This window comes from Dicentrarchus labrax, unplaced genomic scaffold (assembly GCF_905237075.1).
Source record: "Dicentrarchus labrax unplaced genomic scaffold, dlabrax2021, whole genome shotgun sequence".
NCBI classification, from domain to species: Eukaryota; Metazoa; Chordata; class Actinopteri; family Moronidae; genus Dicentrarchus; species Dicentrarchus labrax.
In genome coordinates, this window is record NW_026136715.1 from 6,207,388 (window position 1) to 6,232,367 (window position 24,980).

At 40.9% G+C, this 24,980-nt stretch overlaps 1 protein-coding gene across 1 annotated transcript; it reads right to left on the reverse strand.

Moving 5' to 3' along the window:
* Positions 1-1,671: 1,671 nt before the first annotated feature.
* On the reverse strand, positions 1,672-19,197 carry cd34 (CD34 molecule). Its single transcript, XM_051425584.1, has 8 exons — positions 18,977-19,197; positions 8,210-8,260; positions 7,826-8,043; positions 7,494-7,565; positions 5,360-5,471; positions 5,177-5,229; positions 4,354-4,521; positions 1,672-3,521 (listed from the first exon to the last, which is right to left on the reverse strand). The coding sequence occupies exons 1-8, from the start codon at positions 19,056-19,058 to the stop codon at positions 3,330-3,332; spliced, it is 948 nt and encodes a 315-aa protein (XP_051281544.1). The 5' UTR covers positions 19,059-19,197; the 3' UTR covers positions 1,672-3,329.
* Between the last annotated feature and the right edge of the window lie 5,783 nt (positions 19,198-24,980).

Consider the following 24,980-nt stretch of genomic DNA (forward strand, 5'->3'; position numbering starts at 1 on the left):
CGTAACCTTTTCACGAACCTCAAAGCTTATCAGTTTTTAATTTTCATCACAGAGGCTCATCGGCAGACCACACCCTTTGACCTCAGGGTCCCATTCAGTCTTGTGTGTGCTCTCCTTTACCTCCCACCCTTCCATTCCACCCAATATTATCTTACCATCAATGAGTTTAGAAGGGGCGTGCTTTGGCATGGAGAAGGAAAACATGACGTATTTGGCAGCTGGAACTACGCTGAGGGGGGAGCCACCCCACAATAAAAACAACCAGCTGAGTTTTTTTCATAATCCCAGATTCCACTGCACATACACTACTCTTGGCTGGATGGAGGAGTAGAGGGGTGGAGAAACCTAATAGCTGGATGGGATGAATGATGGGAGGGAGGAGAGCAGGAAGGAGCAGGGGGACTTGTGTGACATTGAAGAAAAGCTGTGGAAGAGAAGATTTGGAGTGATATACTGTAGGGGTACAGGGGCCGATAGGTGGAAGATGTATAGGGTTGGTTCACCTAAAATACAAGTAAACACTTTTCATAGTATTTCCAATAGAAAAATGTTCACAACAAGGTCAATGGATTATGGAGAGACCAGAGAAAGAGATGTTGATGTCGATTTTTCCCAATGCTGCGAGCAACACAAATTCAATTCAGTTCATATCCATTGTATTGGGCCGATGGCTGAAAACCCAGAGATGTATATCTCAAAACCTGGGTGAATCAAACTATCTTCTTGGCAAGGTACTATTATGGATGAGTGAGAGAGTATGGATTTTTATTGTGTGTGTAATTTGAGTGAACCATCCCTTTATGTCTGAAAGGAGAGCCTGAGGAATGCAGAAAAACAATCTAAAGGGAAGTGAAATGGATATTCTAACATGGGTGGAGTCTGTTGATTTATTTAATCTAGAGATTGTGTGTAAAATAATATCTTGTTTGCTGATGATTCACCTCCCAGAGTTTAAGGTTGCAAATAACAGAGATGTCTGAGTGTACACAGCAGCGTTCAAGTGCACCGGGATTTACACCTTTTAAATTTGCACTGTGCAGCAGTTGGCCAGTCTTTAACCCAATATATTTATGTCTGCAGTATGAGCTTTTTGTGACGGTTGTGACATATTGTGACAACAGGATTGTTCTACAGCACTGCTCGATGGCCTTGAGGAAATATTTTCCTAGTAGGGTGTGGAAAGGGGACAGGGCAGGGTAGGAATTCACCAGGGCATTGATCTTGTGATGAAAGAAGGGTGTGAGCAGATGGGAAATAAATTAGTCACACTTTCACATACAGTGGATGGTGACAGAAAATGAGTTAAAGGTACACATATATGAACATGATGATGTGATGATGTATGGTGAGTCGTCTCTGGACTGGCACTGCGCTCATTAATATGTCCTGTGGCGTTTCGAAAAGACAGCTGGTGGATGTTTTCAGGGCCCCACCCAAACTGTGAAAGACAAAACAGTGTGAACTGATGTCATTACTACTGCTTATGCAAACCAGCTGTGTGACCTTATGGGCTGTATGGGATTTTAATTCAATGTGTGTTAGAGCACAGATGTGTGTAAATGGATGTGCAAATGTTTCTGTCGTTATAAACTCTATTGATCCTTCCACCCACTCTTATGATTATAGTATTTATATTTATGTAGAAATAAAATGAGGCAGAAAACCTGACAATTAATAAAAAGTTATTTATTTTTTGCGTTTTATTTTTTCATGTTAAATCCAATTTACACTACAGGATGCTAGTAAAATGACAAGAGTCACATTGAAATTAGTTAGCAATGAAATTACACAAACTTGATCAGACAATATTTCTGTGTTCCAGTTCAATTAAAAAACATTGCATTTTTCCTTTTGTGTTTAATCTCAGGAACAAGAAAATCACAGATCTGGGCCATTAGATGTTTTTTTTGGAACAGTCATAGCCCTTGAACATATTTCTTTTTGCTGTATGACCTGGATCATAATTTGTAATGGTGCCACAGAGGTACATATTTTAGTAGAACAGAAGCTGTGAAACGAAATCCTTTGGCACATAGAAGGAACAATACAAGTAATAAAATCAATACCAAAAAAGGCACAATACTATACATACCGCTCAATAGAATAATGATAGTAAAAAGAGCATATACAGTATATTGAAAAGAGAATAACACTGACAAATGGACAGAGCTGACAGTAAGAGGCTCTGTGTCTGAGGCCTTTATGAGTCTGTTGGTCACTTTCTTTATTTTCTGCAATGACAATGAAGCCACTGTCAAGATGCCTGCTGGCGTTGTGATTGATTTCACCACAGTTTGCGACGATAGATTAGAGAATTCCTTGCAGCTACACCTCTTCAAGAAAATGGTGTGATTAAAACTTTAACACTCTTTCCTCCTCACCATGGGGACCAACTGCAACTCTGTGAGCCATCACTCTGTCAACTCATTTTTACAAAATTGTACACTTTTCATGGCTAATGTCACATGCACATTCAGACTCATCATTCATTCACAAACTTAATCAACATCAATCAACCACTTGCCATCAACCAAACAAACATACAGTAAACAAGCTTAAATGCACATATGGATATACTGTACATACAGTCCATGCACAGTACAGATGCAAGTTAACACACACACACACAGGATTTGAAAGCAGACACACACATACACACATTCGCACACCAACAGATCAATAACTCAATCAGACAAACAATATCAGCGCCAAATTGATTTTCTCAAGTTGTAGTTTGTAAACAGATTTTAAGGCAGTGTGTTTCATTTTCTCTTTGTCTGTCATGGCTTTAAAACAAACTTAGAAACTATTTCATTTATGTGCTTATGCTGTTTTACTAGTGGAGGTTTGGTGGGAGCTTTAAACCTGATGACATGCAAAGACCCTGCTGTGTGTTGACAGCATATATGGCTGTGACTCCAGAGGCTGCAGTCATCATGGGAACCAGTGCTGATTAATGCTAAAATACACTCTCTTTCCACCCAGAACTGCCCATCTCCCATCTCTTGTTCCCAGGCTGACTGCCGTCAACAACCCAGGGACTGAGCCTTCGTCATCACTGACATAATTCATTGCTGCCATCATCGTCATCAGACTAGTTTTCCTGATGTGTATTGAGGCACATAGCCAAAAGGAGCATAACAAGAAGAGAGTTGATGTAGGACATTGGTCTAGTCCCTGAGGTCCACTTTGCTGAGGACTCTCTGTGGTTGGGCAGGCGTGGATTCAGAAAGGGAGGTGAGTTTGCAGAGGCATGTGTGTATATGTGTGTGTGTGTATGTGTGTGTTTGTGTGGGTAATTCCTGTGCAGAGGTTATTTGTAGATTGTTTCACAGCTCGGTGTCTGCTGTCTTGGTGGTGGAGTGGCCGTTGGTGGGAGGAGGAGGCTGGGTCTTGGCTCCCTCGGGGGACTCTCCATTTACACTGGGTTTCTCCTGGATTTCTGGAGGGGGGTTGAGGGGGGCCACAGACACAAGAGTGTTCCCCTGGTTCTCCTGATCTACTGGATAGGCCTCCTCTGCCTGCAAATACACCACAAATGAACAACTCGTCATGGAAAGGCTGAAATTAACATGAAGCTCTTTTTATAACATTATAGAAGCATGCTCAATCAAATGAAGCATTTGTTTTTTGTTCAGGCACAGTTCTGCCAGGCATAGAAAGATGCACATGTACACAGATCCATCCACCCCCACACCCTTCCACTATTGCTTATAAACACACAAACACATCCTCTAATGTGGTCTCTATCATGTGATACAGCTGTATCTGGCTAGTAGATGAAACAGTGAGCTCTGCAGAGGAATGAGGCAGCAGAGACCGGGCGTAGGTCTTTGGATAATGCACAAACACTCTTTCTCGATGTATACTCTGTGATAGCTGGCCAGCAACATTCCCTAATTGAAACTCTGGCAGAAATTGATGCCAAAGCATGAAAATGATCAGTTTTGATTTCAAATGTAGTAAAACATGAACCTTGCCAGAGAATATCTAAGCATAGTGTTACTGAATTAAAATTGAGGGAGAGCTGCAAACACATGGTGAAAAAAATACATATTTATGATAAAACACACTTGCAGGTCATATGTTCAGTGTTAAAAATGATATAATTGAACCACTTAAGGTGAACAAATTGGAATAATTGCAAACATGATCTAATGAAGAATTATGCAGCGTCTACAGAAGAAAAGGCAATGATTTTCAATTCACGGGCTCTGTGCTGAATGATGCACCACTGACAGGCAACTCCTGGGGAGCCAGCATGGCCATGTAAACCAAAGAGTAAGTAAATGGAGCCCACAGTGGAAACATATAGTATACTGAATATCCATTCTTAACGGAAAATGTGCTTACCAGCCTTACTCCCTTGGTGTCAGTCCTGCGCTGGCATTTGCAGTATCCTACAGTAATTGCAAGGGCAGCAAGCAAACCAGAGACCAGTATTCCCACAAACACAGAGGAACCGGATGATGATGATGATGATGATGATGATGGGTTCACAGCAACATTTGTAGCACCCAGCTGCAAACAAGTTGAAGAGATTGTGGTCAAAACAAGTATCTCTGTGTGAATTTGAAAACATTCAAAATCACTATTCTTGGGTTCATTGAAAAGAAAAGTAATGCCTGTGTAGAGTCATCTCAGTTATCCACGATGTAGACAGCCAAGTTAACACCCCTATCAAGAGCCAGTGTTTGGTTTGTTTGGTTACTCTAGAAACATGGCGGTTTAACATTGTGACCGGACTCATTCTAAGGTATAAGAAAACATAATGATTCCTATATTCAGGTGTTTATACACTAATGACAACATACCTATGAATATTATATTGCATTTCTTCCAATAGTTACACACTGGACCTTTAAATAAATTATATATCACTGTAGCTCAAGAAAAATCCTAGAAAACAAAAAGTATTAAATCTTAAAAAAGACATTTCACTTTTACTTTCTTTAACTGGCAGTGTCATTCCAAAGCTGCGGTTTGATGTCCAATATTGCATGATTTTGTAATTTCCTGTTAGTAAAAATGGTTAAGTATGTTGTACTTTTTTGTGTACTAACTGCTCAAACAGTATACTACGACAAACTGCAGTGGAGGATTTGCCCCATGGGTTCATGGTTGTTTCACCTACACACCATCATATTCAAGCTGGTAGCATATAGTGCTATCTTACCTGGTCATTCAACTGAGTACTCTGGAGAGCTTTTAGCAAAGTAGACAATGTAGCTGCAGAATGAATATGAGAAATATATCAGTACATCATTATCAGGTCTATGCAGTATTTTGCTGTGTCACAAATAATTGAAAATGTGAATTTACAAATTATTATATACTGATAGATGCTATCAATACCCACCATCATCACTGGTCAACTTCATCGAGTTTCCATCTTGAAAGATTTTTAGAAGACAGTTTTGTTTTTGGCACCAGGCTGCAGGATTCTCCTGAATAATGCGTTTAGTTTCTTCCTACAAGAAAGGATTTGTATTTCAAAGGTACATATTTGTACTAATTTACAATAGCTTTCTCAATAAGAACAGACACAAAGACTTGATTTTCACTTATTTTGTGCAGTACATTTCATGAAATAATGTAAAGTGTATCACGTATTACAATACATTTTAACTATGAATATTTTGAAAAAAATGAATTCCCTGATTCAGAGAATTAAACACAAACTTAACTCAAAAATGAAAAAACCTGAAAAACTTTCACATTTTAAATGTACAGCTTAAAACATACATAGACATTTGATCTCTTTTGGGTCTCATTGGGGCCAACAATCAAATGTGTGTCCCTGATTTTCCCCACTGACCATCAGCACACATAGGTCTTTGTGTGCGTAATGGAGACAAAATGCAGTGGGATGGAAAACTTGCTGACCACACCTTCTTTTTCCCACCTTGACCGCAAACTATGATATCAACTCATTGCACAACTTTTGCAACTCTGGAACACTCTTCATTTTCTGTAATGTGATCCAGACAGCTCTCAGTGTTCCCAGAAGACCCCTTTGAGCAAACCCCGAATCCTCAGTTAGTTGGGAGTAGGCCAACAGCTGGACTCTGTTGCAACACCCAGATCTGTGAGGCAGAGAGGAAGGAACTCCGGAGGGCTGAATTCGGACATCAAATTCCCTCCAGTGGAACCTATTCTCTTCTCCATCTGTCTGTGTCACTGGTGGTGACGCATCACATGTTACTCTCAGGAATCCTACATTGTCTCATACCCTGCTTTGCTTGACCTTATGTGGCCTCCTGCACCCGTGGCTGGAGTTTAGAGTTACAGTAGGTGTGCATATGAACACATTTCGCAACACAAAGATTTCATTTGATAGTGAAATAATTTGTGAAGAAGGCGAACAATTAGATTTTCAGTTTGACATATTAGACATAGTGGGTTTACAGAGGGTTTACATTTGTAGTTTACAGAGTGCTGTGAGAAGGACCTTTCATATTTTCCACTACTTCAGAGCATTGTTGCTTTATTCAATTTGTTGCATTGATACATACTGTACAATGTAACAGTGAGTTCTATTTGAACATCATGTGTTTGCTGTGGTTTGAGGCATCATCTAACTGCACATACAACTAGAAGGGCAATCAGAGAGCACAGACCTCTGCCAAGGCCAACATCTCAGTGTTTTTTGATATATTAATCTGCAAGCGCAACCACTATATACGTCTGTCTGTGTATCAGGCCTGTGATTCGGATCCACTCCAAAATTGAATGGGTTCTTTCCTGGTCCATGCTACACCCTTACATCAGGCTTTATGAAAATTGGGCCAGTAGTTTATCCACAATCTTGCTAACAGACAAAAAACCAAAAGGCAACGAAAACATAACCTCCTTGGTGGAGGTAATAATTAGGATTTAACATGATAGGGGAAAACTATAATTATGTTCTGAGATAGCTCCAAATATGACATTTTAAAGTTAGATTTTTATTTTGTAAGGGTGAGAGATATCTCACCCATTCCTGATGTGAAAAAACATTTAAAAAAAAAAACACCTCTGTGTTTTTTAAAGGCTACAAAATCAACCCACACCCTTACTGTTCCTCCTTTTGTCTTAAGGACCCAAGAGCAAGAGAGGAAACATCACCCCTCCTCTTCATTTGTCTACCGCCAGGAACACAGTCTCAAGATTTACAATGCCTGAGGAATGTCTGAGAAAAGATCTGCCTTTATCAGGGCCATATTTTTAACTGTAGCGCTTTAAAACAGATCAATCTTCATCCTTTAAGTGGAGTAATCCACTTCCTCTGGACCCAACGTGCAGGGGGCCAGATAAAGGTCTTGCTAAAAGGAACGTGTCACCAGGAGTTCAGCAGGCTCAGCTCTCTGGTCTCGTTTCACTGTGGTCTTAAATATTGCATGCCAAAATCTCAACCGTTGGTAGTTCAATACTGACTGTGGTTGGCAGGGAGGAGAGGAAGACTATTGTCACAAGCTGAATGATATAAAGGTGGTGGTAGGACTCATACTCACACAATTAGTTGTTGCCACTTCAGCCATGATAAATGCATCAGAGATGTCCTCTCCAACGCACTTCACGTCAGGCTGTGGGGACAGGAAGCCAGGTCAGCTAACATATTAGCTATAGTTATAGATAGACAAATGAGGTCAGGGAAAGACATGCAAATACAGACACACAAAAGGGGAATATTTTACAGAAATATTGGTGAAAAGGCCAAACAGCATAACAATTGGCATGTATAGTTTTTATTTGAGTTGTAAGATTTTATGCAGATGCCAAAACTCCAGATGTTGAAAAGTTAAAAAGTAGGGTAGCACTGAACATGATACAGGCAGGTACTCACCACCACTAATTTAATAACATGACTGACATCTAGGACCACAGGTGGTGGAGTGGGGGCAGCAGTGGTCCCTGAGGTGACTAGGGCATCTCCAACCTGGTTTGGTCCAGTGGTCATTAGGACTGAGTCAATTCCAGGAGCAGCAGAAGAAGCAGATTTACCAGCAGCGTCACCGACAGTGGTGACTACAGGTGGGGTAGCAGCGTCATCTGAAGCTGTCACTAATAACACAATCCAAGGACAATACTATTACACAAGGTTTGTCACTTGACATTTCACTGTGGTATTATCGCCTCTCCTAGAAATGGATATAGAGTGATATAACCTAAGAAAATCTTTGAAACTTTTAAAATAACTTCTCAAGTCTCCAAAGCACAAGGCTCCTACCAGATGTAGCTGCAAGTGCATCTGCAACATCAGTTTGACACAGCACCTCATCTGCAAGAAAGGGAGAGCAAGTGAGTACACAGAGGGAGACTGCAACTTAAAACTTTGTCTTGCATCTGATGAATCAATGCTCTTTGATGTCTACAGAAATTAAAGACACCGTGGGACACCCATCAGACGAAACTGTGCTACCCCCCACATCTTGTAACTCCTATCATTATTCTTTGTTCTACTTCAACACGGGGGATAATTATGCCCTACATTTTGGAACTAAAGTTTTCATAATTTGGGGGCTTTGGGAACGTAAACAGGAAGTACAATGTTGCCATGGTTGCAGTTAGGACTACAACTTGAGCCCTGGTTTTACCCCATATTTGTTTACATTTACATTACATTAAATTTTTTTTGGCACAATTGGCTGATTTACCTATGGATGTACAGACAACATTCACTATATAGTATACTTTCATACTGGAGAAAATCTGAAAATTCTCAGGCAAGTTCTGGAGTTATAAGGATCATATTTTTCTGTGAATTTAAAGCAGACTTATGGAAGTGTCACACTAAAAAAACTAAAATATTTGCATCATGTCTGTGTTTTCAGATTTTACTGAGTTATGAAGCATTTTGACTCAAATTGCAGCAATCAGGCACTAAGGGTTTTAAAGTACCTCAATTTCTTCCCTTAGTTGTCACAGCCTCTGCTGCATCTGGTCGTGTTGGTGTGAGCCAAATTGGCCAAACTATAATAACTAACTTCCTGTTTTGTTCAGAACACTGGTGTCGAATGTGTTTCCCCATTGATATGCGTTTCCCTGCACACATTGCTTGCACACAACCTTATCGCCAACCAATTATCTCTGCTACGCCTGACCATAGTCTAAAGTAAGCCCTAACCCCAACTGTGGAGGGGAGGAGAGGTTAACAGGAGGGAAGCACTACTCAAGGAGGAAACAGAAGAGATGTATGGTATCTCAGGATAAAATTTCTAGCACACTTTCAGTGGAATGTTTGTGTGAATGAGGTCAGAGCACAGGGTTGATTTGAACAGCTTGGGCTGGTGAACCAAACCTCATGCCCAACCCAAAGATGCCAAACCAATTTGCCATGTGTTCTCAGGGGCTCTATCTAATTACTAGTCACATATGGGCAAATTCTCACTGTCTGCAGCCTATGCAAACAAACAGCTCAGTGAAAAGGTCATGGCCTCCTGATTACACATCCATCCTCTGGGAGAGATCCTGTTTCTGTAATGATCTTGGGATTAAGTTGGGTGGTGCTAAAACCTTTCTGACAAAGGAAGGGTTAAGAAAAGCAGGAAAGCTCTTATGATGTTTTTCTAGGTAAATTAATGGATCCAAGTCTAGTCCAGTGTCAGATTAATATAATAATAGGTAAATGTCTGTTGATGTAGCCAACTAGATACTGTTAGTAGACTGCCCTGTTCAATTATAGGGCAAGAATTTTAACTTGTGTTGTTTTATTACACTCATGCACGCACAGATAGAACTCTTTCTAGTACAGCCAAGCCCATCATCCCTGCTCCATCACAATGCCTATCAAAAAGTGAAAACTAATTTAACCAGATACTAACAAGAACTGCACTGCAATCCAGTTCATTCTGCACCATCATTTCTAAACAATTCCCTCTGGAAGGAAACCAATACAGCGTGTAAACAGTTTAACATCTAACCAAAACTATGCCGCAATCAGAAGAAAAATGTGTTTGGTGCAGCACTAGCATTATTTAGTTAATCACCAGATATATTTATATAAATGAGGTGTATTTAGATGTTGAGTGTGTGTTTTCAGTCCTATAAACATGACTGACTTTAACACACTTAACAAATTTTTTTCCAGCTAGCAATTGGCCACCATGATAGAATGCATCCAGCACTGTAGTCCAGGCTCTGTAATATATATGGCTCCCTCCTGCAATACATTTCCTCTTGACAGTGGCGGCAACTGGCTGAACATTGTCCAAAGCTGGTCATATGCTGCATTTTAACTGCTGCAAGTGGGCATAAATCCTAATGTTTAACTGTGCTATTAAAGCCTCCGGCTAATTGCCTTCGACTTGAGCTGATATTTTTAATAGAGCAATAATGTGGGACAAAAACTGTTTAGCCTCCACCCCACTGAATTAACCTAGTACCTCAGTGTATGCCTCATAGGTATAAAGATTTTATTAGGACAAATAGTATGTATGGAATTTTACAGCATTTCACTGTCTAAACAGTTAAGTATTAAGTGTTGACTGGAATAAGCATGATTATATATGTTCTAAAATTGTTACCTCCCCAGTATAAATGATTGTATTAGTGGGTTCACTTGTTTAAACTTGCATTACATGCACAGATAGAAATATAGACAGACACATACATACACACCAATCTGCTCACTTTAAACTGTCACATGCTGTGCACTATGTCAGAAATGTATACGCAGCACCACTCCAACAGTGTGGACACAGACACTTCAGACAGTTGTGTGAGAAATCTCACTGTGTTTCCAGCCAGGCCCCTCACCATCAACATGAAGCCCTAGGACCTGCAGTCTCAACACAAACATAGAGAAACATACATAACACTCCTACTCCATAAACACAACCTTGATCTGTCTCCAGAGAGATTTTAATGGGCTCAGAGAGCATGAGGCCAAAGCTGTAGACTGTTAGCTCTGGGTTCAGTCCTGCTCTTCACTACCCTCTTCACTACTGAACTACATCAAGTGGATTTCCTGCCCTGGCTGTCCTCCTTGAAGCTTTCCACCTGGGTGTTCCAGTCTTTGACGTGGTGTGTGGTGTGTAGCCATGCCAGATGTAAAGAACTAAATCATAGGTTTAAGAGAGGATACAATATATGCTAAGGATGGTGAGTGACAGTTCAAATGCTGCATTTCTTTGCTTGTGGTTGGACAAATCAACAGCAATTATAAGGCAGGACAAAGCCAGATATTTCAAGAGCCTTGAAGCACCGCCTGCTTACATACTTAGTGCATGTAGCCCCTGACATGTGCTTTGCTCAGTCTATGAAGATTTACAAGACCACAGGCGATATTGTTGACATGCTGCTGGAATGTGTTGCAACCCTTTGAGTTGGTTGTAGGCTGACCCAACTGTACTTTATACACTTCACTCTAAGCACCAACGATGTAAGCAACTCCTAAAGTCAGTTACACTCTAAATATATTAGATATTAGGTGCGTAAATGAAGCAATGTAGCAACCCTAATCCCCTGGCATATTGGCAAAAATGTCTCAACTGACTGTAGTGGATTATATATGGAGAAATTGGAGAAATTGATTTAGAAAGGCCATTACTGAACTGACAAACCTGTATTTAACATAATCACTTAGAATGCTTGAATTCCAGGATCTAGTCCACACTGAAAATATATCATATTACAAGGCTGAGATCGACAAAAAGGCATAAAAATGTTCTGTAGCACTCGAGCCATGGTTGCATTGATGCATACATGAGGGAGTGATGAGATTGGTGCAGATGTTCCAGGGTTTCACTCTGTGTCAGGTGGTGAATCATATATTTCCAAGACATTCAGACTATAGTAGACCCAGGGGAGAGCAGAAAAGAGAGATGATAAGGTGGAAGAAGAGACAGTGTCTCCTCATCAATTTACAGTTGTTTTGAAAGCCAGACCCTACGTTTTTACATTTGGTTCTGTTTCCTTCCTTCCTTTTAAATCCTCCTCCTCCTCACTGGGGGGAAATGCTGATACTATCCTGGTAAGACAAGGGAAAACACACACTATGTTACTTCGGATGTTTGTTGTGTGTTTAGTCTGAAATCTAGTTTCATGTCTAATCCTGCGGCACACAGCTTGATTTCAGCATCTTGCACTGACGCTTTTCTACTGCTCAGTAGGTGCATTCCTTTCTCAGACTGGTGAAGTAAATGTATAATTCTATGATCGTCTGACTACTTTTGTTTCTTCCTGCGTTGGACTTGTTTTCAAAGATGCTACCTTTTTCTGGGATCTCAGCAATGACTGTTGTGAGGAGGCTACAGTGTTATCACAACTGGTAGAACCTACCTGACAGAGCTACAGACATAAAACCCAGGTTGTAAACCATAGCTTTTCCTTTTAGCATGGCACAATTTCACCCTTTTCACAAGGTTTTTGTCTCTGTGCCAGTGGACCCTGCAGTGATCAAGTTTAAGATCAGTGAGCTCACCCTCTGCCAGAAAAGAGGCACACTATATGATTGGATTGTTACAGTAAGTGCACACAATGCTCTGCCTACCTTTATCACCCTGTTTCAAGCAGCTGCAGCCAAACAGATGTGCGTGTGCACTTAAGATAGAGGGTAAATGAATTCTGAATGGTGCTATCTGGTCCCATACTCAGTCACTCATCTGTCCCAGCCTTCCCTATTCTCTTCCTGAAGTGTAGCAGTCATTGTAACTGCCATCGATCACCCTCCCTCTGATTTAGGGTGGGGAAGAGCAAGGAAATGGCAGTAGAAACAAACATTGTCGCACATTAAACAGGCACAGTCAGTATGAGCAGGGGACAGCAGCTGCAGTAAGTCTCCTTAGGGAGCTCTTTCCCTCCTTGCATATGTGCAGTACTGTCAAAGTGCTATGAAGTCTCTGACATCATGCTTAAGGGGAAAAGCTTCAGCTCTAAATCTTGGGACTTGCATTTGACCTCCACCCAGACTACAGAGACAACACCTTGGCTGTAGTGATGTGCCACACCCTCCTCTTGTTACTTATCCATGTCCTCTGCTTCCAGATGTTCACAGAAGACCCTAAAGTCTTCCCTCACTCCTTCCTTTTTTCTCCCTACTAGGAGAAATGTCACTTCAGCTTAAGTCAGGAATTCCTTCAATCTAACAGACCCTCAAGGGAATTCTGGGACAAAGAAATGCTAAGGGAGGTTAGGCTTAACCAAGATGGAGACATGAGGCTTAGACTGCAACTATTTATTTTTATTATAGATTAATCCATCAGTTATTTTTTTTATAACCAAAAAAGGCAATGTCTTTACGATGCTTGGCTAAAACTCAGAGGTATTCAATTTACAGATAAAAAAGAACAAATCTTTCTATTTGGGAGGGCGGAACTACTTAATGTAGTTGAATGAATGAATGAATAATGAAAACTATTTCAGCACTAGATGAGACACAATCGTTTGTCTGCATTATAGGCTAGAATAAAAGTTCCTGCAATAACCCTAATATTACATTGTCCAACTTCTCGGACTGTATGAAAAAAATCAAACTAGTGTATTCATGGAAACCAAATACAGTCAACTTGCTACTACATGCCATTCCAGTGACAATCAGAAAGAAAATAACTCCCAGATATACCACTCAGGTTCCTGAACGTGATAAATATTTTTGTTTCTGCATAGACGGGTGGCAAAAGTTGACTTTTCCACCCTGCCCACGCCCTTGGTGTTTTTAAACAAAACACAAGATAGTTTTGAAAAAAAATTAAAAGGGATTAACAACAGGTTTGTGGAATGTTATCCATGCACATCCTAGGACAGGATGTGTCTGCCACAGCATGCGGCATGCAGTGACCTCTCCGAACTGCAGAGGTCACATGCTGGGGGCTACAGATAACACACACACACTGGCTCTGGAATACAGACACACACTCCTGGAGGGGGATTAAATACACCCTACTGTTATCATGGAGGTACTGTGTAGGGACTGTCCTCTGCATGATAGTGGCTTGATGTGGTAATTCAAAATGTTACTCCAATTTAAACCTTTATCTTTCCTCCAAAGGCTGAGAAAAATCTTGCGAAGCACAAAAGCAAAGCACGAAAAGGTAGCACTATGATTAATAGCAGCTACTGACCAACTCCAATTTAGTCATTAAAAAAGTTTCAGCAGGGCAGTGAAACTTTAAACCTGTGTTTCCAAAACAGTCCATCCATTTTGTTGCGGATTAGAAACTGGAAACACCAGCTGCTTCAACAGGCCGTAGCATCAAGCTGCTCTCCTCTATGTCAGAACCAGCACTGGGCTGCAGCAGCAGATGTTCATGCACTCATTCCATGAACTGTGTGGGGAGAGGTTGTAAAAAGATATCAAAACCTATAGCCTTAAACAATCTGGCTCTGATATGATCGAGGCTAAGGAGCCAAAGCCAGAGTGAAAGATTGAGAAATAACAGCAATAATCTGCTAGCCTTCCAGATACAGCTAACTCTGCCCTTTGGTCTTAAGAAAGAAATAACCTGCACAGAAATGGTTTATATATACACAGTACAAATGAAAAGGGTATCTAAACCTAGGACCTTCAAGAAGAGCAAAATGGCACAGTCTTGTGTTTTCAATTAGAAAGTATAAAGCATGGCTTCAACGACATGCTTTTTACTGAACATTAATTACCAGAAGCAATTATTCTGGCAGTCAAAGGGCCTCAGCCGAGGCTCATTAAGTGCTTTTATTCCCCAGGGTAAACAGTATACCCCTCTATAAAGACACGGCCCTGCCTTGTTATGCAACATACCCTGTGTGCTACAAGTGCTTTCTGCTGGTGTTTGGTATGACTTCACCGTAGCTTTGGATCAATCAGTGTGAGGAGGATCACTGAGCTGTAGAAGTTTTAGTTTTGGGCCGGCGTGAAGAGAGAAGGGAGGGAAGACACAAGAAGCACAGAGTGCTTCCAAGTTCTTGTTTTGGAATTCACACTATAATCTTGGGGCTGCTCATTAGCTGAACATGGCGGGGGGGTTCGATCTGAGCAGCGATATATCTGGAGTTTCTCTGCCTCAGTGTTTGTCCCGCCAAATTTTCTGGGCTGAAAATGAAGGAGAAACTGGAGGAGAGGCCTTTTTTTCCCTTTCTTTATGCTGGTAAAACCCAACAGCTGTAAAATTGCAGCAGGGTGCCAGGGGAACAAGGAACAATAAGCTCACCAGAACAGCAGTAATTGGAAAAGGAAGATTTGAATGCTAACACAGCGTCTGCTTTTCATTAAGACTGTTTCACTAGGTAAATATTGTTGCTAGACGATCTATTTCTCCAAGTCAACTGCTTTTCAGGGATGACCATTTAGTTAGTGGCGACAGTGGCTTTGTTTTCCTATCATTAATATGTTTTCTTTGGAAGAGAGTTGTCTTCAAATGAAGATAATTCAGAGAGAAAAAATACATTTTAAAATGTCCACCCCTTGTTATTGTGATTGAGGGCTAGCAGACGAGGTAACAGAACGGACACTTGTGACAGGCAGTGTTTGTTAGAATATTTTACTGACTTCAACTGCAGCCTGACCTGGCTCTCTCACATGTACAAATCAGTGAGGCAAATTGGCAGTTTGACAGAACACAGGCTCCAGGTTTAATTACTCTGAGCTCACGTGGCTCCTCAGCCATAACTTTGGGCCCAAGTGGACACACACACCCTAGACTGACATAAGGCCACTATCTGCCAAGGCTTATATAAAGGAAACACACCCTCCAGCAGATGACGTGAATCAAAACTTCACCATCACAACTTGGGACTGAAAGAATGCTGGTCAATAGCCGAGGGCCATGAGAAAGAGAGTGGCAATATTCTGCCCATGTTTACGTTGGCAGGGCGAAGCTGCTGTCTGAGAAACAAAGTTTATTACATTTGTGCGCAGAGCGATATGGATGATGATTTCTACTCTCTGTGAAGTCTGTGCAATCTTTTTCAAGGTTCTAATCTTGACAATTTCTCACATTTTCTCTAAGAGAATTCAGCAGTCTGTGATTTATTGTGTCTCCTCTTCCTTTGTATTCATTTAGTTCAGTTTATGCCATCTCAAATGACTTGTATCAGTGAAGGCCACGTCTGTGTTGTACAAAGAATACCTACTGAGTATTAATGGCTTTGCCTTCGTGCACACACACGCATACAATTGCAATAGCAAAATTTGGAATCTCGCAAGCACGAGCGAATATCTTGGTTAATGTGGTATATTCTAACAGCAATTGTCACAGCTCATTTAGCTCTGCCTGAGGCCCTGACGTAGCAACAGAAACAGTCATTGTAGATGACAAGCTGAAATGAGCAAGACAAGATGTTTTTCCCTTTCTCCAGAGCAGATTTAAAGCTCGGGTTTTCCCCCAAAATCTTGAGAGAGACAGCTTATAACATACTCCAAGAGGCGTTGAATGACATCATGCAACATAGCAGTCCATGCCCATTTCAGCGCTACATATTTACACGCCTGCATAACTACTGAATGACAGCCATGGGAAGTAGGAGCATAAACTAAACGTGTTTGCCGAGCAGTCAGGGTGGTTGGACTGCTTATATATGACAAAGATGTTTGCTCTGATAAACACAGTTAAAAGCATTCACTAATCAAGTGCATCAAAGGCTCTCATCCTGTCTCTCTTGGATCCAACCCCCTATCCACTCATCCTTCTGCTCTTGTTTGCCTGAATCAGTGTTTCTAACCAACAAATCTAAACTGAGATGTTGGTCAGCTGCAAATGTTTGTAACTGAGTTTTAGATATGCACAGTTGGAATTTATTGCTCTTTTCAGAGACTTGCAGCTGCAGTCTGAAATTACGACATACTGTATATTCTGTCCAGCTAATATCTTGATGCCACATTGTCTTTGACTTAGCCCAGTATTTGAAATTGTACATGTTTCCCTCCATAAGTAGCATCGCATTGTATCTACTTCCATGTATGTTGCCGGATTAGTGGTAAGCCCAAGGCCTTTATGAGAAGATTTAAGGATGGAGCTCTTTTACTGTTTTGTACAATACTACAAAGCATGTTTTTAAGACAGAACTAGGATCAGCTGCCTCGCCCCCTTTGCCCCTTGTGAGGCTGATGACATCACTGCCACTAAATCTGATGCAACATTGATTAAACCTCCTGATTCACAATGATTCTGCACTGAGAACAAGACACAATAAGACAGTAGTAGTGCAGTGGAGCGCTTCTGCATGAGGGTAGAGTGACATAAAGAGTCTTCTTTATGTAGATCGAGACAGCCATAAAGCAGCGTGAAACATTAAAATTGTTTGTATCTTTGAGTGAAAACGTCACTGGGACCTGACCTCTGACCCATAACCCACAGCAGCCACATAGTCCTATATTGTAAAGAGTCAATGAGGAGACAAATTGTCTCTTGTGACTTGGCTGGTGGTACAAAATGTATCAAAACAAAAACAGTAATAGCCCAACAAGCATGCAGATGATTAACAAAGAACAGTATAACTGTCAGGAGGTGGACGCAATAAAACATTCCATACATTTAAGTGAGAGGTTTTCCATTTTTGGATACATGGACCCATATGTGACCATGCCTCTGCAAATTTGCACCACAATGCCAGTTGGACACAAGTGTCAACAATGTAGCAAGTCTGTGTGATCGGAGGAGCGCTGTTGGATGTGGTAAAGAATTGAGGACGGGTCAGCAGACTTGAGGCAACACCCTTGTGACAGTCTTAAAGTAGAAATCAGACGGTGTCTGCTAAAACCGAAAACAGAGGCAACAGGTCCGTGCCAATATAAGATCTATTATAAACAGGTAAAGATTATTAAACAGTGGCTGGTATAGGCAGTATGCAAACATGGCAAAAGGAAAGATGGGCATGGCTGTAATCATAATAAGGAATGGCTACAAACAAAATCCTAATTACAGAGATAATAAGATAACAGAATAGCTGTTTTTCAATCAACAACAGTAATAAACAAAGAATACATGGTTGATTATTAGTCGTGTCTTGAAATGTTGTCCCTGTATCATGGCTTTAATTTCTTGGTGGGGAGTGCCAGAGTAATTAGATTTTCATGTAAATCTAATTACCATCTGTTAAGCTGCTGCTGATGCAGACGGTATGTGGTGTGCCTTTTTATTGTGCAAACTACGAACATGTTCCGCCATCTCATGATCTTTTCCCTTTTAAAGTAAAACCTTAGCTATTTTAATCAGTCTAGGGATACTCCTCCTAGAACTTCCCAAGGTCACTCCGAACATTTACCACCCCTGTGACCATAGATGGGGCCTAATGGTTCTGGAGAAGTCGTTACATTGGGCTGAACTAGATCCAGTCCTGCTTTACAACCAGCGAGGCAGCAACACCATCCAAGCCATACATCGCCCTGCAATTAGTAATAGGCCTCAGACTGGTTTGGAGTGGACTGCCCAGTGAGTCCACCCACACAAACAACCCCCCCCCCACACACACACACACACACACACACACTTACTCTTTTACTAAATCTATTACAGCTTTCTGTTGAATCCTTGTGTTATGTTCATCGTTATATGTAGCACGTTTGCAGCTCACACACACTCATATGTACATGAAATATCTTTATAATTCACTGCAGTCAGAGTTAGCATATGGCACTGTGCAACAGAAAGTAACAAACTCATCCTATTTTTAATATAAAAATACATTCACCCATTTTGAGGCTGTGTTTTGTATGTAGGGTTTTAATTGTTTTACACACATTAGCTCCACCGAGATGCACTGCAGGACGTAAAGCATAATTATTCTCAACTGCAACTTTCCACTCCTGAGCAGACCCTTTGTGTCTGCAGCCACCCCACTGCCTCTCTGCATGGTTAGCAGAGAGGCATGGTAGAGCACATCAAAGCAAACCCCCCTACTAGTTAGTATAAGTATATATATAGTATTTGAACACAATAATATTAGAGAAAAACAAAGGAACAGCAAAAAAGTTAGACTCTGAGAGGATAGATAACTTTCTAAGGTGAGAGTGAATCAAAGTTGCAGAACTAACTCAATAATTATAAGTAATATATAATAATATACATATATATGTACTCACTGCTGAGCAATAGAGCGCAGAGCACCAGAACTCCAGCCATCCTTCTCCAGAGCCCATTCATTCTCCACATGGGTGCAGCCATCCTCTCTGGTCAGCAAGCCGGTGGGACTGTGTGCGAGAGTAAAAAGTGTGGTAAGTGATAATGTGTGAGGGCCGGGGGAGTAGGTTTCCTGTGAGGTCTAAGTGAGCGGGACAGACAAGCAGGATAAAGCCTGGCTTGTGTTCTGTTGCTCTTTATATGGCCCCACTCCTTTGGCCTCTCTCTCTCCCTGCTCTTTCCACACCCCTTTTCTAACTGCCTGCTGTTAACCCCCAAATGCAGCCGTCACTGCCTCCTCCCTTGTCCCTGTGTGCATGCAGATGTACAGCAAGCACCAGAATGAGACATGACATCCTGTTGCACTTTGTCTTTATTTCAGTTTTGTTTCCTTGTGAAAATGTTGGGAAGTCGTTTGTACAGTTTGTGTGCTAGAGGTGTAACGGTTTCTGCAATGTAGCGGTTGTGGTTGCTCTCCAGGAAAGTGGCAGGGGATGCTCTAGTAGACAGGTTGCTAATACAAGCTGTTTCCAGTGGAAAAGAAAGTACACTGGCTCAACACTTTTCAGCTAATTTGAAATAAAAATGCAGATTTCTCTTCAACACAACAGGCTTGACTGACTGTTTGACTTGTATAGAGGTGTTAAAGAGCTGAGTCTATCCTAATTTTTTTAAGATGCACCTGGTATAAACAGGAAGCACTCTTCCTGTCTCCTACATGTCGTGTTCATAGCTGAGAGGCCAGTAAAAGCACATGGCGTCACCCACAACTCTTGGTCTTGGTTTTTGTGTGTCCCTGGACAGATGACTAACAGCTTATAGTGAGTCATCCATTGAACCGCAAAAGCACACATGCAAGCTTACATATACTACATGTACACGCCTTTTCTTTCCAATATGCTATAACACAAGAGCACTGACATCATAGGCGAAACACACATGCTATTTCGTAATCACACTACATCTGCAGAAAGCAAAACGTTTGCACTGACGTGTGGTTTGTTGTAGGAGTATGATGCTGGGTGTTCACTGTTAATCTTCACTAAGAGATGTGCTGTTCCAGTGATCCAGGCAGGCCACATCTGGAAGCACTGCAGTCCCACCGCTGGGTTTTTTAGCACTGCCTCGAGACTTGCTTGTCAAACAATGCAACCACATGAGGCTGAATTTTGCCAAGATCAGGCTGGTGTCTGAGAACAGGCACTCCTTTTGGTCACCCCCTATGTTTTCAGACCAGATACTTTGTTAAGGGGCCCTTGAAATCACATTCACAATTATTACACCTGAAGCTACGATTTAAAAACCCACTTCACACTATAGTTACACACATAGAAATATATGTATTCTGGTCTTTTTATATTGAAAGACGTTGGAAAAACGAGTAATAATATTCAAAATAGGTCCAGTAGAATCAAATTATACTGCCAAACTCTAGTAATTTCCTCTCATTATCACACTAGATAGATAGATAGATACTTTATTTATCCCGAGGGAAATTCAAGTATTTTAGATCATTATGAAGGGGTAACACTTAAGCTGCCCGAATAGGAGTACAAACCTCTATAAATGTCATTTAAATATATGGATATATTCACCATGTTTTCACATCCATCTTCCAACTTCTCCTCTGGCATGATATTTGTTTGTACAGTACAGTTACACTTATACACTACATGAACACTGTATGAATGTGAAGCATGTGTCAGTTTACAGCTGGAGAATCCTGATTAGCTCAGCCTGGCAGGGGAATATTTCTGGCAGATCCACCCCCCCTCCCCCCCTACTCCAAACTAACATTTTACTTATTATGGTTGAAATGCACAAAGAATCTCTGTGCAGCGAGGGGGGCACTGCCAGGACATCACGAGTATCAGCACATGGTAGCAGAGAATCATACCCTCTGGGACATGTTGGGGGTTTTTTTTATAGGAGGTTTTGGTGTTTTGTGAGTCTTAGAGCCAGCTGGATGGAGCCATCATAGGAGCATGACTGACACATGACGGTAAACGCTAACAGGCATGATTATGGGGGTAATATCAGTTACACTAAAAGCTCAATTTTTGCTACAATGCGTGAATTTGAGATCACAGCAAGAGATCCGGTGGCTAAGTTGTTGCTGTTCCCAATAACAGTCCCTTGTGGTGGCCTTATTTTCCTCATCTGTCTCCTAGACTGTCTTAAGATAATTTTTGACTGTATGCTTTAGTTCAACTCATAAAAGGTATTGAGGATAATCTTGCTTACGCCAGTTTTAAGAAGCCCATTTGTAACCTACGCACCAGTGAAATTAAAGGTCACTGGAGGATCTATTGGCAGAAATGGAAAAGAATATTTGATGGTATGTTTTCTTTAGTGTATAATCACCTGAATATACGAATCGTTGATTCGTTGAATACCCCTACATAACCAATAGGAAAATCACTTACATCGAGTCATGAGGATGCTTAGAGATAATTTCCACACCATATATACATATATATACGCTAATGAAAACACACCTGTGAATATAGAAATAGATCCTCCTAAATGTTACACACTGGATCTTGAAGATTCAAATTTATCATAAGTTTGTTCAATAAATGAGGCCCCTGCCCAGTCATTCTGCTTGAATGGCCAAAAAGAATTGTTTTGTTAATGCTGTTTATTCTCCATGTTTTCTTATCTGGGAATTGTGATTGATCTGATGAGAATGCAATGACATTAAGCCTGTAAAAGAACTCAACGTAAGGTCATCTGGGTCAGTATGAGATCTGTGCCACAACAACTGAATCAATTTATTAAGATCAAACTATTAACAAACCTTCCTGGAAGTTGAGAGGCTTTCCTGCTAAGTGTGGATTAGGGGAGTGAATGCAGACTGACTGTTTGGAGAGACTTCCCAGGCGCAGACATCAGTAATGATTTGACCAATGGAGTGGAGGAAACAGTGAAAAATCCTCCCTCTCTGTCTGATGACACTGCCGATGCTTCTCCATTCAGTCTTATGGAATCCACTCCTCCCTCGTCATCCTGTTGACCTACCCATCTATCGCCACTCCAGCATCTGAATTCCTCTTCTGTTTCCTGCCATTCTGGAGACAGAATCCTGGCATCCACCCTGCCCTGTGTGTCCAGGAGTGTGTAGACAGACCCAGCAATGACCCTAAAACCAATGAAAGATAAACATGGAAATGCATTTATATTCCCCCTTAACCCTGTTGCTGGTGGTATCTTGATAGCCTTCCTACCACGTCTGTTATAGTAAGACCGTGTGAAACGGGACAGACCTGACCAAATGTTTCAGCACTAGCACCAGGTCCAGTTTCTCATCAAGGGAGCTGGGTGGAAAGAGCAACACAGGAAGACAAAATGGAGGCAAGAACACCATGTAACCCTACAGTCAGACCTCTGCAGAATACTCTAGAGGTCTACTCAGGTCTGGGGTAGGTCGGATGTATGAACAATAAAGATATACTTTATGAAATCTAATGGTGCTGGGATCAGTTAGAGCATTTCAGCCCAGGCAGTTATGTAAAAAAAACTTGATCCCACTTCACCCACTAAACCCAAATAAATAAATAACTAAATAATAAAGAAGACACAAAGACAGCTTTCATGAAATTATGTCACCATAACATCTCAACACCACTGACAAATCCTATCGAGGAAAACAGACTGCCAGAGGAGACAGAAGCAAACAGTTAACATAACAAAGGTCTCAACCTCTTTTGTTATTACATCATGCTCTAGGAAAGCCAAAGAATGTCTCTGTGTAAACACAATTTTCACACAAAATACTGTTGAATATGTCCTGCAGGAAGAATAAACTGAATATCTGACAGTCTAGATAATCTAGCACAGAGTTGGAAAAAGGTTCCCTCTCCTATTTGTTTAGTTCTGATATGCATGACCTGCTTGCTTTATTGATTGAGAGGTCTGCGCTGTTGTACTTTCCAAAACACCAATGTGAGTCCAATGCCAGAAAATCCTCCCTTTCCTTCTCCTCCCACCTTTAAACTCTCCTTCATTCTCTCCGTTGCCTTGATGCCATACAGATGTTCTTCTTTAGTACTCCCCTCCTATTGTTCATAAAATCAATCCCATGGTCCCGGCTGACCCAGCCCCAACGCGCAAAGCACGCACATACTGTGTGCAGCAGTTTCACGAGCAAACAATCATGCGTACTCAGTCTGGGACACATATGATCAGACACACATGCAAGGAAAGTTAGTCAACATAACACAATTTCAGTGCTTTTGCAAAATCCCAGAGGAGACTAAACTTTCTCTGATCCTCTGTCTGAGTCTCCTTTTTATCCCCATGTCCTTTCCCTTTTTTTGTTTTTTTAAAGGGTTAACTCTACAGGCCTGTAACTAGCCCTAATTGGCTCTGATTGGTTGGCTTGGTAGACATCTTGAAGTGATTTATGCTCAAGGTCGAGAGGGTTGTGAACGTTGGGAGTGCTTTGGTTTCTCTGAGATTTTCATTCATAACCCCAGGAGCTTTAAATCCCTGATCCAGATTTTCTTTGAGTGTATCTATTATGGGTCTATGCATATTAATGCAGAAGAAAACACAAGCAGAGAATGAGACCAAAACTTTATCTCCTTCGAAACTCACATGTCACTTTGATTTGTAGCCTACTTCTAGTTTTTGCAATCACATTGAGCAATCACTTATTAGTCCTTAATGTCCAAGTTATATAACTTTTCTGATTTTCATTTGCCACAACAGCAAAAACAAAAAAACAAGGGGAAGAGGGAGAAGAACAAGAAATGCAAGCATTTCACCACATCACTTTCATTAGCATTGATTCATACAGCACTATGTTTTACAGACAGTCCTTGTTTTGATGTCCGATTAATATCCTATTAAATGTTTAACTTTAAGGATCAGGACTTTTCTTTTATCCATCACAACAAAGAGGGACCAGAGAAAATGAAACGCTGCTGTTTGCATGACACCAGACGAGAGCACCCCATAGTATTGGCATCCTGTAAGTACATAATAAACTGTGTGTGTTCTGGAAGCACATGGCCAGATAAGGTCTACGGGATTAATTCATTAGAGTGCTAGTTGCCCAGATGGCTCTCATTACATGTATCTGTTCTATTCATCTCTGGAGTACTTTCACATAAGTCAAACTGTCGGCAGTAATAGTGGTCTTTCAGCATAAAACTTGGTAATTCTAGCCGGTTGTAACATTTTTGCCAAAGTCTGATACCGACTGATATTATGGTCTCTAGAGGCCCCATTAAAATTTACATAGTTCAAAATTGTTGAAACAGATGTTAGACATTTTTTTTTATTATTAATTAGTTTTACCATTATATGCAGGATTAGACTTATTTAAAATGACTCTTACTGAACTGTTGAATGCAGGTGTTTACATGAGATTAATAGTTGCAAGCTCCAAGTTCAAGTGGTTTTATTTCTGTTTAGACTTTTCCTAAAATTTCAACTACAAAAAAAGCTACTTCACACAGCAATCCATGAGATGGCACTACAGGACCAGGCTTTTGGAAGCATCTCATGTCTGTCACAAAAGGAAAATACATTTCTGAATGACTCAACTCTGCACTCTTGTGGCAACAGGAAAAACTAACGATATCCTCTTGTGTTACATTTTCCCAGTTCTTGCCATAGAAAACATATGGAGTTGACTAATGCCATGCCATGAACCTGTCAACATGTCATAAATTAAGGTTAAGATGAGAGCCAGAGGAAAATATGAGAACATGAACAATGCATGCAAGAAAGAAAAAAAAAAAAACCACCCATTTTATTGTGGGAGACCTTGAAGAAAAACTAAGACAATGGGTAAAGGAAGATGGCAAACAAAAGAACAGTCTCAGAGAAACAACATCTAATATCAGATCAGACAGCCTCCAGACTTTACAATGCAGACCTTTTCATTCAATAACGCACCATAAAACATCTGGAGCGTTTTTGGGGTATGGTGATGAGTGAATGGGGTAGAGTGTGTGT